Genomic DNA, 15,330 nt, shown 5'->3' with positions numbered 1-15,330 from the left:
CAGATTATATCTATTACTTCCTCCTCTTCTGAAGAACTCATCATCGATGTTGAATCACTTTGGCATGATTTCCTACCACAAGATGATGTTCACAGCCAGCTAGTAATATCTTGCATTTTTACACTCTTTTAGGAGTTTGCTGATGATCTGCTGATTTTTTCCAGGATCTTTTTAAATAGCATGAGTTAATTGGTTCTTATATAATTTCCAAAGTTCTCCCTTTAAAAATAAGAAAGATGGCTCTTCACTTGCTTGTTCCTTATCTTCAGGAACTTCCACCATCCTTCTTGAGATCTTCAAGACAAACCAAAAACCAAAAACAAAACAAACATGCCCAGCTATAAGAGGCTTTGCGATAATGTACATAAAGACCTTACTTTTTTTTTTTTTTTTGGCAAGGAAGACCAGCCCTGAGCTAACATCTGTGGCCAATCCTCCTCTTTTTGCTGAGGAAGATTGGCCCTGGGCTAACATCTGTGCCCATCTTCCTCTATTTTTATGTGGGATGCCTGCCACAGCATGGTTCAATGAGCGGTACGCAGGTCCGTGCCAGGGATCCGAACCTGCGACCTCCAGGCCGCCAAAGCGGAGCGTGAGAACTTAACCACTACGCCACCAAAGACCTTACTTTTTAAAATAAGTTCAGAAAGAAACTTGACAGAAATAGGACAAAATATTAATGGTTTTATGTAAGCAGTAGATCATGGTGATTTTTTCACTATTTTCCACATTTTTGTATACCTAAGACATCCTATTTTATAACCAGGGCGATGGTCTAAAGGAATAGACTCAAAAATAGAGAAATTATATGTGAAGTATTCTATCTGCCATTGTGTTCCAATACAACAGACAAAATGGGAATGTAAGCTTCACTAAGACTCTTTCCATTGACCTGGGAGGGGACCCTCCCAACTAGAATTTTCTACCCTTCCAATTCTTCAAGGACTTGGAGTGACAGATATTTCTGAATCTCTTTTCAGAGGCTGAGTAGTTTCCCACATCACAGACCCCACCCAGAAGGGTGGCCAATGTCAACTCCCTTCTGTATGGTGTCTTAGTAAGTGCAGCTTGAATCCACAGCCACTAGCTTCAGGGTTGAGGGTGGACGGGGGCCACCAGCCTTTTGGGGCACTCAAGTAAGAGTGGATGGTCAGTCACCAGGCCTGAGTCAAGGGGTCTCTGCGTTTTCAGAACATCTCTTTCCCTACCTAGAAAAGCATTGCCATGTATCTTAAACCCTCCTGAGGGAAATAGCTCAAGACTTGATATTTAAAATAGTCAGCTTGTCTTATATCTTTTATTTTTTTGTTTGTTTGTTTTTTAAATTTAATAAGCAGTATTTCTGTTCCACTTGGGGCCAGACTTTGACTCATCCCTTCTAAGTTTGAGTGTTGGAGGCCTGGGGGGAGGAGAGAACTGTGTTTTTCAAAGAGTGGAAAAGGTATGTAGGTTGCAGGTTGGTTGGGGGTTTTTATGGCTGTTCCTTCCTTATCTAACACAAAACTGGAAGAGTATGTTTTTTCATTGAAACTTTACCTAAAAAGCAAAGAAAGCAGGCCAGGGGGAATTTAAGATGTGGTTTTGGTATGTCTGGTACGTGGGTAGGTATGTCGTCAATGACCCAGGTTCTTCCTTCTTTCCATTCTGCTTCTTCAATGTTTTGTTTTCAGGCTTGTCCCCTCATGGTCGCAAGATGGTTGCCACAGCTCCAGGAATCACCTCTTCATATAGTCACAGCCAGAAACAAAATAGGACCTATCCCTTTTTTCACATCTCTAATGTTCCATTTTTAAGAACAAGCAAAACTTTTCCCAGAAGCTCCCCCAGCAGACTTTCCCTCACATTTCATTGGCCGAAAGTGTCTTATGCCCTGCTTAACTCAATCACCAGCAAGGGAATTAGACCAGCATGATTAGCTTGGACCAATCAAAATTTGCCCTCTGGGGCGAGGGAGGGGGTCCTTTCCCTGAATATACAGCCTTGGGATAAATCAACAAGTCAGTGTTCTGCCAGAGGAAAGGGAGGGCACTGATAAAGGAGTTGATATGGCTTTTGAGTAGTAACCAATAGTATCTGTTATATCCTGCTAGAGGTGATAAGAGCTGAATTAAGGCAGTGCTAGTGGCAATGTACAAAAAGGTCTTTAAGGCCCCATGCAAGCCACAACAACAGCAGCCAAACAAAGTTAACCAAAACAAACACTGAACTCAGAGATGGGCCTCCAATCCTGTTTGTGAATCAGCATTTCTTGCCAAGTTTTCATCAGCCTAGAAAGGAAATGAATCCAACAGTAATAGTCCACCAGAGTAGATCATTGCATTATTCCAGGTCAGAAGAGTCCTAAAATGGAGCCTGCTTCCCTTTAATGAAGGAATATTCGTGCTGCTTAGTGACCCTCTGGCCATTGAGAGAGTGGGTGCCTAAGAAATGTTCCTCTCCTTCTCCTCCCAGGCTTCTTCCAACGTCTCAGACTTAGCTTATTTGGAGTGTGATTTTCACATGGAATCATTTTCTTCCCGCCCTAGTGCTGAAAAAACAAACAGAAAAAGGAAATTCCTAAGCAGCTTTATTCATAATAGTAAAAAACTGGGAACACCCCAAAAGCCCATCAACGGAGAACGGATAAACAGTCTATGATATAGTCATATGATGGAATACTACTTAACCTTAGACTGAGCATTGAACAGATAGAGCCAAGGAAACAGTCACAAATTCTCTTCCCTCCTCTCTGCACCCCTTAGTCCCAGAGGCCTCTACCGTGAGGTGTGAGAGGATAGCAGTAGGGAGAGCCCACAGGAGAGAGACCCCTCTAGTCTAAACTGCTCTAGGCAGGGCTGCAGGCCCCTCCGACTTTGGACCTGCCTTCCCAGGTCAGAACAGGGAGCAAATAAGTGGCTAAGATAGAGACTGTGGGCCAAGGAGATGCCTCTGCCCCAACCTTGTCTCTCACCCATTCCTACCCCTGCCCAGCAGGTACCTGCTGGGAGAATACAAGAGAATCATAGTTCTTCAGAAACAGAGCCTCCTAGAAGTGTATTAAACTAATTTCTGTCATGTTTAGACATAGATTTCATGGTGTCTAAAATCTTGGCCTTTCTCCTCAGGATGACTCCATTTGATTGTGTGGGCCTGAGTCTTTCTGACTGTAGAATCTGTTTCCACTTACCCTGTAGTGCTCACCTCTCTCTGCTTACTTCTCAGGAACCCTGCAGTGCCTTCAATTTAGCTTAGCTCAGGGTTTCTCAACCTCTGCACTATTGACATGTGGGGCCAGACAAGTCCTTGTTGCGGGGGTGGGGAGACCGTCCTGTGCATTGGAGGGTGTTTAACAGAATCCCTGGCCTCCTCCCACTGCTGCTTCCCCCGTAGCATTACTACCCCTGTTCATGACAATCAAAAATGTCTCCAGACATTGTCAAATTCTGCCCCGTGAAGCAAAATCATCCTTAGTTGAGAGCCCCTGGTTTAGCTAATTGTTGAGCATTCACTAAACAAAAGCCCTCAACTGGTTCTCCTTCCACATCTTCTGCTGTGAAGCTTTAAAATATACTCCTATTAAAATATAATCCTTTCTATTGGAAACATTCAAGTGTATTTTCCACTTTGCAAGCAGCATAACACATCTTCACTAAACAGTTCTTCACAAGAACCCTGCAAAAGGGTTCTTGCAGGCATCATCAGCCCAATTTTATACCAAAGGAATGAGATTCTAGGAGGTTAAGTGACTTCCCCCAGGCCCTCACTGAGAGCCAGAACTAGACCCCAGGCCTCCTGGCCACTGACCAGTGCTTGTGTACCAGCCTTTGACTTCCCCAGGAGGGCAGGCTGCACCTTTATGGAGGAGGTGGGAAAACTCTCAAGAGCATGGACCCCAGTTCTGACTCCCAGGCTTCTGCCACATGGCAAGGAGTGGGTCCTCTGTGGGAGAGCTGGGCCGGAGAAGGGGTGACGTGCCCCACTTCTAATAAGCCTGGAGGCGATGCCTCGGCCATTCAGCACCTGGGTGATACAGGTCACTGACTGTTCTGTTTGCCTGGCAAATGAAGGGAGTGGAAGAAACACCTCGACCAACGTACTGAAGTCCAAAAGGCTTTCAGGGCCGGCCCAGTGGCGCAAGCGGTTAAGCGCACGCGCTCCACTGCAGTGACCCGGGGTTCGCTTGTTCAGATCCCGGGCGCGCACCAACGCACGGCATGGCAAGCCATGCTGTGGCGGCGTCCCATATAAAGTGGAGGAAGATGGGCACGGATGTTAGCCCAGGGCCAGTCTTCCTCAGCAAAAAAAGAGGAGGATTGGCAGATGTTAGCACAGGGCTGATCTCCTCACACACACAAAAAAAAATTATATTAAAAAAAAAAAAAGATTCCAAAAGGCTTTCAGAGCCAGCCCTGATGGCCTAGTGGTTCAAGTCTGGCGTGCTGTGCTTTGGTGGCCTGGGTTCGGTTCCCGGGTGTGGAACCACACCACTTGTCTGTCAGTAGCCATGCTGTGGCGGCGGCTCATATAGAAGAACTAGAAGGACTTTCAACTAGAATATAAAACTATGTACTGGGGTTTTGGGGAGAAAAAAAAAAGAGGAAGATTGGCAACAGATGTTAGCTCAGGGCAAATCTTTCCCAGCAAAAGGCTTTCAAACCACTGTTATCTCTCTGACTTTTCACCTTCATAATTCTGTTTAGAAAAGAAAATGCATGCTGGGGTCATACTTGAAAGCTTCTTCCAAATGTATCAGCTGCTCTTTTGAGGCCCTGTCTACCTACACTTAAATGAACATAGTAATCATCACTATAGATCAAATGAGATTTCTAAAGTATTGTCAATGCCTGAAAACATTTCTGCAAGAGAAGTTATAAAGAAAATATATAAAATAAGACTGGGCATTAAATCCTCTTTTCTTTCTCTACCTTTTCCCTCCCAGGGTTCCCCGAATATATATGACCATGAAGTCACGATAGAAGCTGATGCTTTTTTGCCTGTGGATGAAACTCTGATTCCTACAGGTTGGTGAATTTAAACTTTTTATGAGAATGCAGAGCTGGGGTGTGATTTGAGGAACACTGAAACTTCATTTACCTAAATTTATTTTGCTTATTGACTTGCCAAAATGCCTAGAATTACCAGGATTAGTCATTTATTTTGGTTAAGGTTTGTGACCATATAATTAAACACCCAATCCAGCACACTTTTGAGAGGGAAAAGGGATGCTATTAATAATTAAGCCAGGACAACAGGCATAAACTGGGACAGTCCCAAACAAACTGGGTCATATGGTCATCCTAGCTGAGCCTTAGACTCCAAAAGTTCTCCACGAAAATGTAAATCTGTTACTTCTTAGCACCTTAGTGGAGATAAATTTACCTAAACATTACCTCACAAATGCAGGACACTGATAGAACACAACATGCCTTTTTTTTTTTTTTTCTATTTATCTCAGTTGTGTTATTGGTTAAAGAACTAAGATTTTAATGACTGTACTTTAGGCACACCTTTTGATTCTTTTTTTTTTAAATTATTTTATTGAGGTCACTTTGGTTTATAACATTGTGTAATTTCAGGTATACATTGTTATATTTCAGATTCTGTATAGTCTGCATCATGTTCACCACCAATAGTCTAGTTTTTAGCCATCACCATACATATGTGCCCCTTTACCCCTTTCACCCTGCCCGCCAACTTCTTCCCCTCTGGTAACCACCAATTTGTTCTCCTTATCTATGTGTTTGTTTGTTTGTTTATCTTCCACATATGAGTGAAATAATACAGTATTTGTCTTTGTCTGACTTATTTCACTTAGTATAATACCCTCAAGGTCCATCCATGTTGTCACAAATGGCCTGATTTTGTCTTTTTTTATGGCTGAGTAATATTCCATTGTGTGTATATATACATATATGTATACCACATCTTCTTTATCCATTCATCCATTAATGGGCACTTGGGTTGCTTCCATGTCTTGGCTATTGTGAATAATGCTGCAATGAACATAGGGGTTCATATATCTTTTTGAATTAGTGTTTTCATGTTCTTTGGGTAAATATCCAGCAGTTGATCCAGCTATTCCAGTTCTGGGTATTTATCCAAAGGACGTGGTTTTTGATAGAAGAGGAAAGGGTAGGATGAGTTGTACTCTGTGGAGGACAAATGCAGATACATCACCTCTGAGACACAGTTAGAGGGTGGGGTGGAATGGGGAGTCCAGAGTATCAAAAGGGAAGGTAAGGTGTTGCCAAAGTCAAACTTCGTGTATGTGTGTGTGTGTGTGTGTGTGTGTGTGTGTCCTAGACTAACTGGATTGAGATCATCTTATTATTATTATTTCAGATCCAAAGTACCTTGGTACAAATAGGTAAATCCATAGAGATAGACAGTAGATTAGTGGGTTGTCGGGGGCTGAGAGCAAAAGAGAATGGGGAGTGACAATGGGTATGAGATTTCTTTTTGGGGTAATGAAAAGATTCTGGAATTAGATAGTGGTGATGGTTGCACAACCTTGTAAATATACTAAATACCACGAATTAAAAGAGTGAATTTTATGGGGTGTGAATTATATCTCAATTTAAAAAAAGAAAGAATGAACAACCCTTGGTTCATGTGTTATCTCCAGGATTGAGTGGTGTAGTTTTGTACTAGATTGTAGGTGCACCCCATCTACCTCCAGGGGACAGATGGATGACAGCAAGATGACTGGCAGGGGTGCTGCTATTTGTGAGAGTTTATGGAAATTAACTTGAAGTAATTACCCCAAAGCAATAGATGAATATTCTTATTGGGATTTCATTAAAGTCAGAGATCAGGTGAGTGTAGAAGGCAGTCAAAGAAAACTAAAAGAAACAAAAATAGAGGATGAAGGGGAGGAAGAGCAGAAATCTAGAAAGACACAAACACTTTCGCATCAGCCCCTCTTACCCTGGGAGGAAAGGCCTCCCTTGTGCTGCCACTTGACCAGTCAAGGTTTCCTGCCTGTGTCTGACAGCGACTTCTTGGAGGTGTTACCTCATAGCTCCTTGTCAGACTGCATATGTCCCGTGTTCCATTCTCTCAGGCCTCTGTTCAGGGCTCCAGCCCTCAATAAGCCCATCTGCTATGGCAGTGACATGTGGAAGGTGAGGAAGGCCCTTCCCTTCCGTTCCCACCCCCTGTAAGGGTGCTACTACTTTAGTTGTCACCTCTGTGCCACTAAAGAGCTTAGAATGATGGAATATGAGCAGTTAGAAGCCAAAGGCACCATCTTAACCAAGTAATCAAGATTTGCCTCACCAGTAATAAGACGTATTGACATTACGTCCCCCCCATATGATGCACTGAGAAAGCCCATCACATGTGTGGTATTCTGTCAAAAATGCATAACCTCAATCCATTCAGGAGAAAACATCATGTGAACCCAATTGAGGGATAGTCTACGAATAATTGACCAGTACTCTTCAATAATGTCAAGATCATGTAAGGCAAAGAAAGACTGAAGAACAGTCACAGAGGAGACTAAGGAGATACGACAAAGAAATACAACATGGGATCCTAGATTGGATCATGAACCAGGAAAAGGGCATTAGTGGGAACACTGGTGAAATTCTAATGAAGTGTGTAGTTTAGTTAACAGTATTCTTCCAACGTTAATTTCTTAGTTGTGATCATTGTACCATGATCATGTAAGATGTTAACATTAAAGAAAGGTGGGTGAAGAGTACACAGAGATACACTATTTTTGCAACCTTTCTCTAAGTCTAAAATTATTTCAAAATTGCTAAATTAAAAAAAAAAAGCCCAGGGCTCCAAGTAAGATATTACTTTAAGTTTACTGGGCAGCTGCCTTACTTTAGGTAAGGGCTTTTGTTTTATTTTGGACTCTTTAAAAGAGTGGGGTTGTGTTTATGGCTGCTAGTTCAAAATTTTTACAAGGAAAAGAGTAAGAATGTGAGCCTGCATGCTAAACAGGAGCTTCGGTTAACAGCAGAAATTAGACACTCCCGTAAATATAGTGACTACAAAACTAATTAGAATAATAATGAGAAATCAAGATACATGGATTAAAATTTTTGGCATCACAGTGTTGAATGTTTTCCTGGCTCCCTGGTGGGTTTAAAAGCTTTTATGTTTGTCGTCTTGGTAACATGTGTCATCTTCTGATACTGGCATGGCTCAGTGGATGGGCATGAGTAAGCTGGCCTATCTTGTCCTAGATGCAGAATTATTGCATTAGAACTATATGCTGTGAACTGCAAGGAAAAAATAGTGGCGGCAGCTGTTTTGTGATTGATAAGGAAGAAAATGAACTAAGTAGCTTATAAATGGAAGTGATAAAATAAGTGCTTATGTATTTGTGTATATTTATAAAATCTTATGCTATCCTATTGAGATTTGATCAGATAAAAATCACAAAGATACATAATTCATGCCATGTAGAGATTATTTGTCATGATTGTAAGAGATAGTTGTGGCAAAGCACAGTAGAGCTTAACATGCAATCTAATGGACCACATAAAACTCAGGTTCATCTCAGTTCTGCACCCACCATAGTGGTTTTATGATCCAATTCTGTCCTCTATACTGATATTGAACACCTGTGAAGTTGAGTAGGCTGTTAATAGCTCTGGACTCTGAAAGACGAGAGCCCTGGTTCTAGTCTCGGCTTTGCTGTTGACTAGCTAGGAGACCTTCAGTCTACCTATAATACTTTAACATTTAACGTCGATAGATTCTCATTTCCTTTTCTGCAAACAGGAGGGATGCTGAACTCAATCAGATTTGGACCAGTAAATTTTCTTTAAAAAACAATTGGAGGGCCGGCCCCATGGCTTAGTGGTTAAGTGCGCGTGCTCCGCTACTGGTGGCCCGGGTTCAGATCCTGGGCGCGCACCGACGTCCGGCTTCTCTGGCCATGCTGAGGCCGCGTCCCACATACGGCAACTAGAAGGATGTGCAACTATGACATACAACTATCCACTGGGGCTTTGGGGGAAGAAAAAAAGGAGGAGGATTGGCAATAGATGTTAGCTCAGAGCCGGTCTTCCTCAGCAAAAAAAAAAGAGGAGGATTAGTGTGGATGTTAGCTCAGGGCTGATCTTCCTCACAAAAAAAAGAGAAAGAAGGGCCGGCCCTGTGGCTTGGTGGTTAAGTGCGCGCGCTGCGATGCTGGTGGCCCGGGTTCGGATCCCGGGTGTGCATCGAGGCACCACTTCTCCGTCCATCCTGAGGCCGAGTCCCACATACAGCAACTAGAAGGATGTGCAGCTATGACATACAACTATCTACTGGGGCTTTGGGGGGAAAAAAATAAAAAAATAAATAAAATCTTTAAAAAAAAAAAAAAAAAAAAAAAAAAAAAAAGAGAAAGAAAAAAATAAATGAAAGATAATATTTAAAAAAAAAAAAAAACAATTGGAGACTTAAATGGGGTTTCCCAACTTTTCATTTTGCCAAGTTAGAAAGCTAACATGAATACAGGACTATTAAAACTAATTGGAAATGTATGTATATTATATTTCAATAAAAAATTTTTTAATAACCTAATTGGGATTATAATGAGGAACAGAGATAAATAGACAATATTTATTTTTTAAAACCCAAACTGCCGTTTATAATCACCATCTTTTCATAAAAGAAAGAACATTTGATACCACAAAAGTGGGGAAAATTTAATCTCAGAATAAAAAACAAGCCTTTAAATGGAATTCATCTTGCTTTTTAAAGAAATGTGATAGTAGATTGTCCAAATATATCTCAGTTTTATGGGGATTAATGATGGAGAACCAATAATTGGTCTGTAAGGTAGGTTACTTGCAGCTCTCACATTCTGTGATTCTTCGAGGCTCCTAGTATAACAGTTTACTGCTAGTCATACCACCCTTCAAATCCATTAGAACTCTATCATGAAAGTAAATAAGTTGCAACAACTTTAGTGCTCATGAAAAATTTGTAGTTCTGTTTTACCTATCCATGCGTTAGCCAGTCCTACATAGGCTATATCTGTTTGCCCAATGACATTTAAACTAAAATTATAGGGTCTTTTTTTCTATTTCCTCCTTTCTCAAAAATGCTTAAGAAACAAGCTAATTGTATGATTCCTTTGGAACTTCCCCCAGAAATGAGTAGTAACTGCTACTCTGCACTTCAATGATATAAAATTCATGTGTCTGGCCCACTTTCAGCCAAGAACAAATATCTAGGAGCCCAGATTTCATCTCTTAACATTGAACAAAAGCCCATGAGCAAGTGGCTTAATTCTGAGGCCAGTCCAAAGGGCCTGCACATCATTTGATCATTTGGAAATGCCTCCCCTGTGCTTCCGGGCTCTCCAGGAGTTGACAGTCCAGTGGTGGAGTCAGCCAGAACATTATTCATTAACCTGGAAAATTTCAGGATAGATACAACTAGAAGACTTGGCACAGAGGGAAAGCACTTTCTGGGGGCTCCCAGATAGAGGAGATGAGAGTTAAGTAAAACCTGTAAGGGCATGTAGAATTTTGCCAGGCGGCGAGGAGGAGAAAGGTATTCCGGATAGAGATGAACAAGAGTGCAGGAAACAGCAGGACTCTGCCCAGGGAAGTCCTAAGCTTCTGCAGCTTGCCTTTGGTGACAGAAAATGGATGGGCCTGGGGAGCTTGGCTGGGGCCATGTCTGATATGCACCAGGCTCTGGTATGGCTGCAATCTCTGAGGTGGCCCTGGATGACCCCAGGCTGGCCTGGAGTTCAAGGCCGATCCACATGGGGCAGACTCACAAGTGTACCTGAGTCCAATCTCAAACTTCTGGACGTTCAGCCAGAACTGGACTGAACCACAAGGCCACTTCCCTGAGACGTGCTGCAAAAACCTGTTAGACCAGCCACACTTCGTTAAGAGTTCTGGGAATTGATAGGCGGTATCCAGAGATTGTGGTTGTGTTGATTGCTTATCTGTGAGATGAGGTGAAGCTTTATGATAATAATAGCTAGTATTTCAGAGAGGACTGTATAAATAAATAATCCACACCACAACCCTATTTTTTTTTTTTTAAAGATTTTATTTATTTATTTTTTCCCCCCAAAGCCCCAGTAGATAGTTGTGTGTCATAGCTGCACATCCTTCTAGTTGCTGTATGTGGGACGCGGCCTCAGCATGGCCAGAGAAGCAGCGCGTCGGTGCGAGCCCGGGATCCGAACTCGGGTCGCCAGCAGTGGAGCGCGCGCACTTAACCACCAAGCCACGGGGCCGGCCCATCACACCACAACCCTATTAACAGCAGCTTCTGTTAATGTTTCTTATTTAATGGATGTGGAAACTGTAGCACAAGGAGTTTAAGTAACTAACTGAGGATCACCCAGTTAACAAGTGGTGGAAAGCTGGCATTCAAACCTAGGTAGTCTGGTATTTAAAACTCAGGCTCTTAACTAGACCCGTACTCTACAGAACTTACAGTGTGGTTAAATGACAAGAAAGGTTCTGGGTGGAGTGGGAGAGGAAGAAAGAAGAGAGGGAAGAAAGAAAAGTAAATTAATTTCTTGACTACATAGTAAGCCAGAACCACCATATAGTCAAGAAACGAGAAGTAAGCCAGGGTTAAAAAAAAAAAAAAAGCTTTTGACAGTTGTCAGTTCTCATTTCTTTTGCCACCTTTTGTCCAAGTAGCCTCACAGCTTCTCTCACTGTTTTCCTCCCTGTTTCTCCTTCTCTTCAATTTATTTCTACTTTTCTGCGAAGAAAACAGAAAACCAAATTTTTTCAAATTATGTTAAAAAAGAGAAAAAAAATGAGAGATCTAAGAGGCTTTCCTAAAATTAAAGAACATGAATTTAAGTGTCTGGCCTTGTTAGACTGACAAGGAAGGGAATGTAGAAAAGGAACAACTCCAAAACAGTCCAGTTAAAGCTCAAGACTATTCTCTGTGCCCCTCAGTAACAGGAAGGGAGGGTCATTGGTCTGTTGCAACATAGTACAGTGTTTGGTGACACATCCCTTGTCTTGTCTGGCTGGTTCTTGGTTTTCTCATCTGCAAAATCTTGTTTTGATCAAGTTATTGTTGAAGGCTCGCTTTCTTTAAGTATGTACATTGGTCATCTCTGTTGAGGATGATAGGAAATGCACCTTCCATAGGAAATTCACAACCTTAGTAAAAGAAAAGCTTTACCATTTACCAGGGTAGCTTTCAGTTGTCTGGAATATCACTTACAGTGAGATGCCTCATTTAACCAGCAGGATGCTGAGTATTGGATTCATTCTAGACCCTTTTGCGCTCCCTGGCTTTCCCCGGGGCTGCTGTTTGGTTGTGGAGAAGCCCTGCCGAGGTTGGCAGTAAACTTTGGTCTCCTTGCATATGAATGGCTTTTGTTCCATAAATCAGTTTTGCTTTCTACCTCAAATCTTTGTTTTGTGTTTGTTTGTTTTTAAAATCTCTCTTCTTAGGGTCATAAAAATCCTCATTACTTTTACTTTGAGCTCCTAGAGAGAAAAGTCTCTCTTATCATCATTGTACCAAAAAAGAAACCAGGAACTCCTTAACTGCACCCAGTGTCACGAAAACAGAGAGCAACTAAACCATGTCTGAAACAGCAGTTCATGCAGGAGAATTTGTGGTGGATTTGGAAGAAGCTCTTGCCTTTTATCAAATCATCTACATTCCTTGAATTTTGTATGGGTTTGTCCCAGACACTTAATCTGACAAATTGCAATTTCTATAGCATCATTTGGTCAGTCTCCTACTGACTTTCAGCCAAGTCCCCTAGGCTGTCTTCTAAGCTGTATCTTTCTGTGATACAAAGATGTTTAATAATCCCATCCCCCCACATTTTGTGGCTATTAATTTATACTTGTATTTGTTTTTCAACTCCTTCTTTTTGTTTGCCCTTCAGAAAAGCTGTAACCTGAGCTATTCTTGAGGGAAATGCTGATGCAGATCTAAACTTTGGGGGTATTTTTCACCTTGGTTACAGACACTCAATAAATAATTTTTCAGGTGATGGGAAAACCCATTGTCATGAGAAAGTAGCACTTATTTTACAGTAGCTATAAGACTGTGGCCATGGTGCTCGGTAAAAAGGGACCTTCCTCCTGTGTGTGTTTAGCAGAGGGGTGAAGTCCTGTCCTCCATTTTGTTTATGGCAGGCTTACTGATTGGGCGTTATCACAGGGAAAGGAAAGAGATGCCTTGGCATAGAGTTTCAGGAGCCAACGGAAGCACAATATAATGAAATCCCCTTGTCATTTTTTTTTTCCTTTGGTGGGGGAGATTGGCCCTGAGCTAACATCTGTGCCAATCTTCCTCTATTTTGTATGTGGGATGCTGCCACATCTTGGCTTGATGAGCGGTGTGTAGGTGTGCACCTGGGATCCGAACCTATGAACCCTCACTGAAGTGGAGCATGCGAACCTAACCACTACGCCCCAGAGCGGCCTCTCTCATCTTAAACTTATAGCCCTATTTAGACCTCTACTCCAGGCAGGGCCCACAGACCTCCGGCAGCCTTGGGTACCTGTTTCGCTCCTGCCTTTCTTCCCGTTTGCAATTTTTGGGGGCATATAAAATGTCTTTAGCCCTTTCAGCCAGTAAAGCATGGAAGACAACAGCCTGTATTATGTGGCTTCTTCATTCTTCCCCTTTCTCTGCTCTGCTAACTATTAAAAGGTTGTCCCTTTCCCAAGACCCAGTGGAAATGCCTCAGCAAGTGTGAGGGTATCAGAAGCCTTCAAAGGGGCCCATTCAAGAAATTTATAGTCACCCTCATTTTCCCCATTGGAAATTTCTGCCATCTTGTCAGCCCTGGAAGCTTCCTAATGTAGGCAAGTAATATCCCTTGTGTCTTGTTAGGCTGGAAGACCCCAGCATCTTTGCTTTTCTTCTGGGGAAAAAAAAAAAGAAAATATTTTGAGTAAAAGAATAGAATCCATCACCTAGCTTCTGAAGCTACTGCTCTGGATGAATTTCCGGGCACTTCAGAGTCAGCAAGTAGTGTTTTGAGCACGTGGTCCTTGCTCACAGGTGCTTCTCTCCTGTGCCATGGCTGCACCAACAGAGGGACTCTGCAAGGCTGAGAGCTGGTTTCACCCATAGACCAGGAGCAAAGTTTGCAGCCAAGCTGTCAAGGCTGGGTTTGCATGTCAGCAGTTAGTATAGCTTTTCTTCTTCGGAGCAATTGTTTTTCCCTACTTAAAAAAAAAAAATTGCAGCCCATAGAGATTTGCTACTACTTAGGATGGGTGCACACTCTGTTAGAGGGGCATCTTCAGGTCCTCTTGAGTGTGTCTTTGTGTTTGTTGTTGTCAGGGCTGTCCCTGTTATTTTCCCAGAAGTAGAACTCCTGGAAGCCATTTACCAGGAAGGAACAGGTATATAACGGATGACCACTGAGAGAACACTCCAGTGCCGGATGTTTGTGCTAACACATCAAGCAGTTAGCTTCGGGACCTGAGTCTAGCGCTCTGGCCTATGGCAACAAGAGGAAACGAGTCCCTGGTGCACTGCTTAGGTACTAAGCCAGCTAACTGTGAGCAGGTGAGAAAATTCAATCCTGTTTCTCCAGGGATTAATTCATTCCCAGGGTTGTAAATATCACGTTTCACCCTTTCACCTTGCAGAACCGTGAGACTTGGAGGCGATCTGGGCAACCCACCCAGCAAGATATTATGATGTATACAACACGGTGTGGAACTATGCCTGTGTCTTTTTTTTTTTTATGAGGAAGATCAGCCCTGAGCTAACATCCATGCTAATCCTCCTCTTTTTGCTGAGGAAGACTGGCCCTGAGCTAACATCTATTGCCAGTCCTCCTCCTTTTTCTCCCCAAAGCCCCAGTAGATAGTTGTATGTCATAGCTGCACATCCTTCTAGTTGCTGTATGTGGGATGCTGCCTCAGCATGGCTGGACAAGTGGTGCATCGGTGCTCGCCAGGGATCCGAACCCGGGCCGCTAGTAGCGGAGTGCGCGCACTTAACCGCTAAGCCACCGGGCAGGCCCCGCCTGTGTCTTAACGGCATTTACAGCACATAGCTTTTTTTTTTCTTTTAATTTTGCTGCTCTTTATTTGCAGTAGTAGATCAGGAATTAAGAAAGCAAAAATGAATGCTTTGACTAGGTCTTTTGCCTCTTAAAGTAACAGTAAAATCCCATCTTTTCCTTGAGAAAAGATAACTTTTATTTTTATATAAATTTGCCCAATCCATTGTCTCCCCAGCCCATCTGTGTTCATTTGCTGTTTTTGCTGCTCTCCTTTTTTAAAGCTCCTTCTAAAATTACATGAAAGCAACCCCATTTTGACAAAATTAGAATTCTGGTGGGAAAGGCTTACCACAAAGGCTGTGGAGAGAGGCCCAGCAAGACCTTTCTATTTTATTTCAACCTCTCTGGGTTCAACCTACAAT

The 15,330-nt window shown here is 42.5% G+C and overlaps 1 protein-coding gene across 2 annotated transcripts in view; it reads left to right on the top strand.

Annotated features, from left to right (window-relative positions):
• Window positions 1–15,330, top strand: part of GALM (galactose mutarotase) — a 54,711-nt gene that overhangs the window by 13,104 nt on the left and 26,277 nt on the right. For both annotated transcript variants that reach the window (XM_014781039.2, XM_087436867.1), the window contains exon 4: window positions 4,919–5,000. In XM_014781039.2, coding sequence (XP_014636525.2) covers window positions 4,919–5,000 — 82 coding nt within the window. The remainder of the gene's footprint in view (window positions 1–4,918; window positions 5,001–15,330) is intronic.

This window comes from Ceratotherium simum, chromosome 11 (assembly GCF_057802395.1).
Source record: "Ceratotherium simum simum isolate JZ-2026a chromosome 11, ASM5780239v1, whole genome shotgun sequence".
NCBI lineage: Eukaryota > Metazoa > Chordata > Mammalia > Perissodactyla > Rhinocerotidae > Ceratotherium > Ceratotherium simum.
The sequence above is the reverse complement of the archived record's forward strand: the minus strand, read 5'-3'. Positions and strand labels throughout refer to the sequence as shown.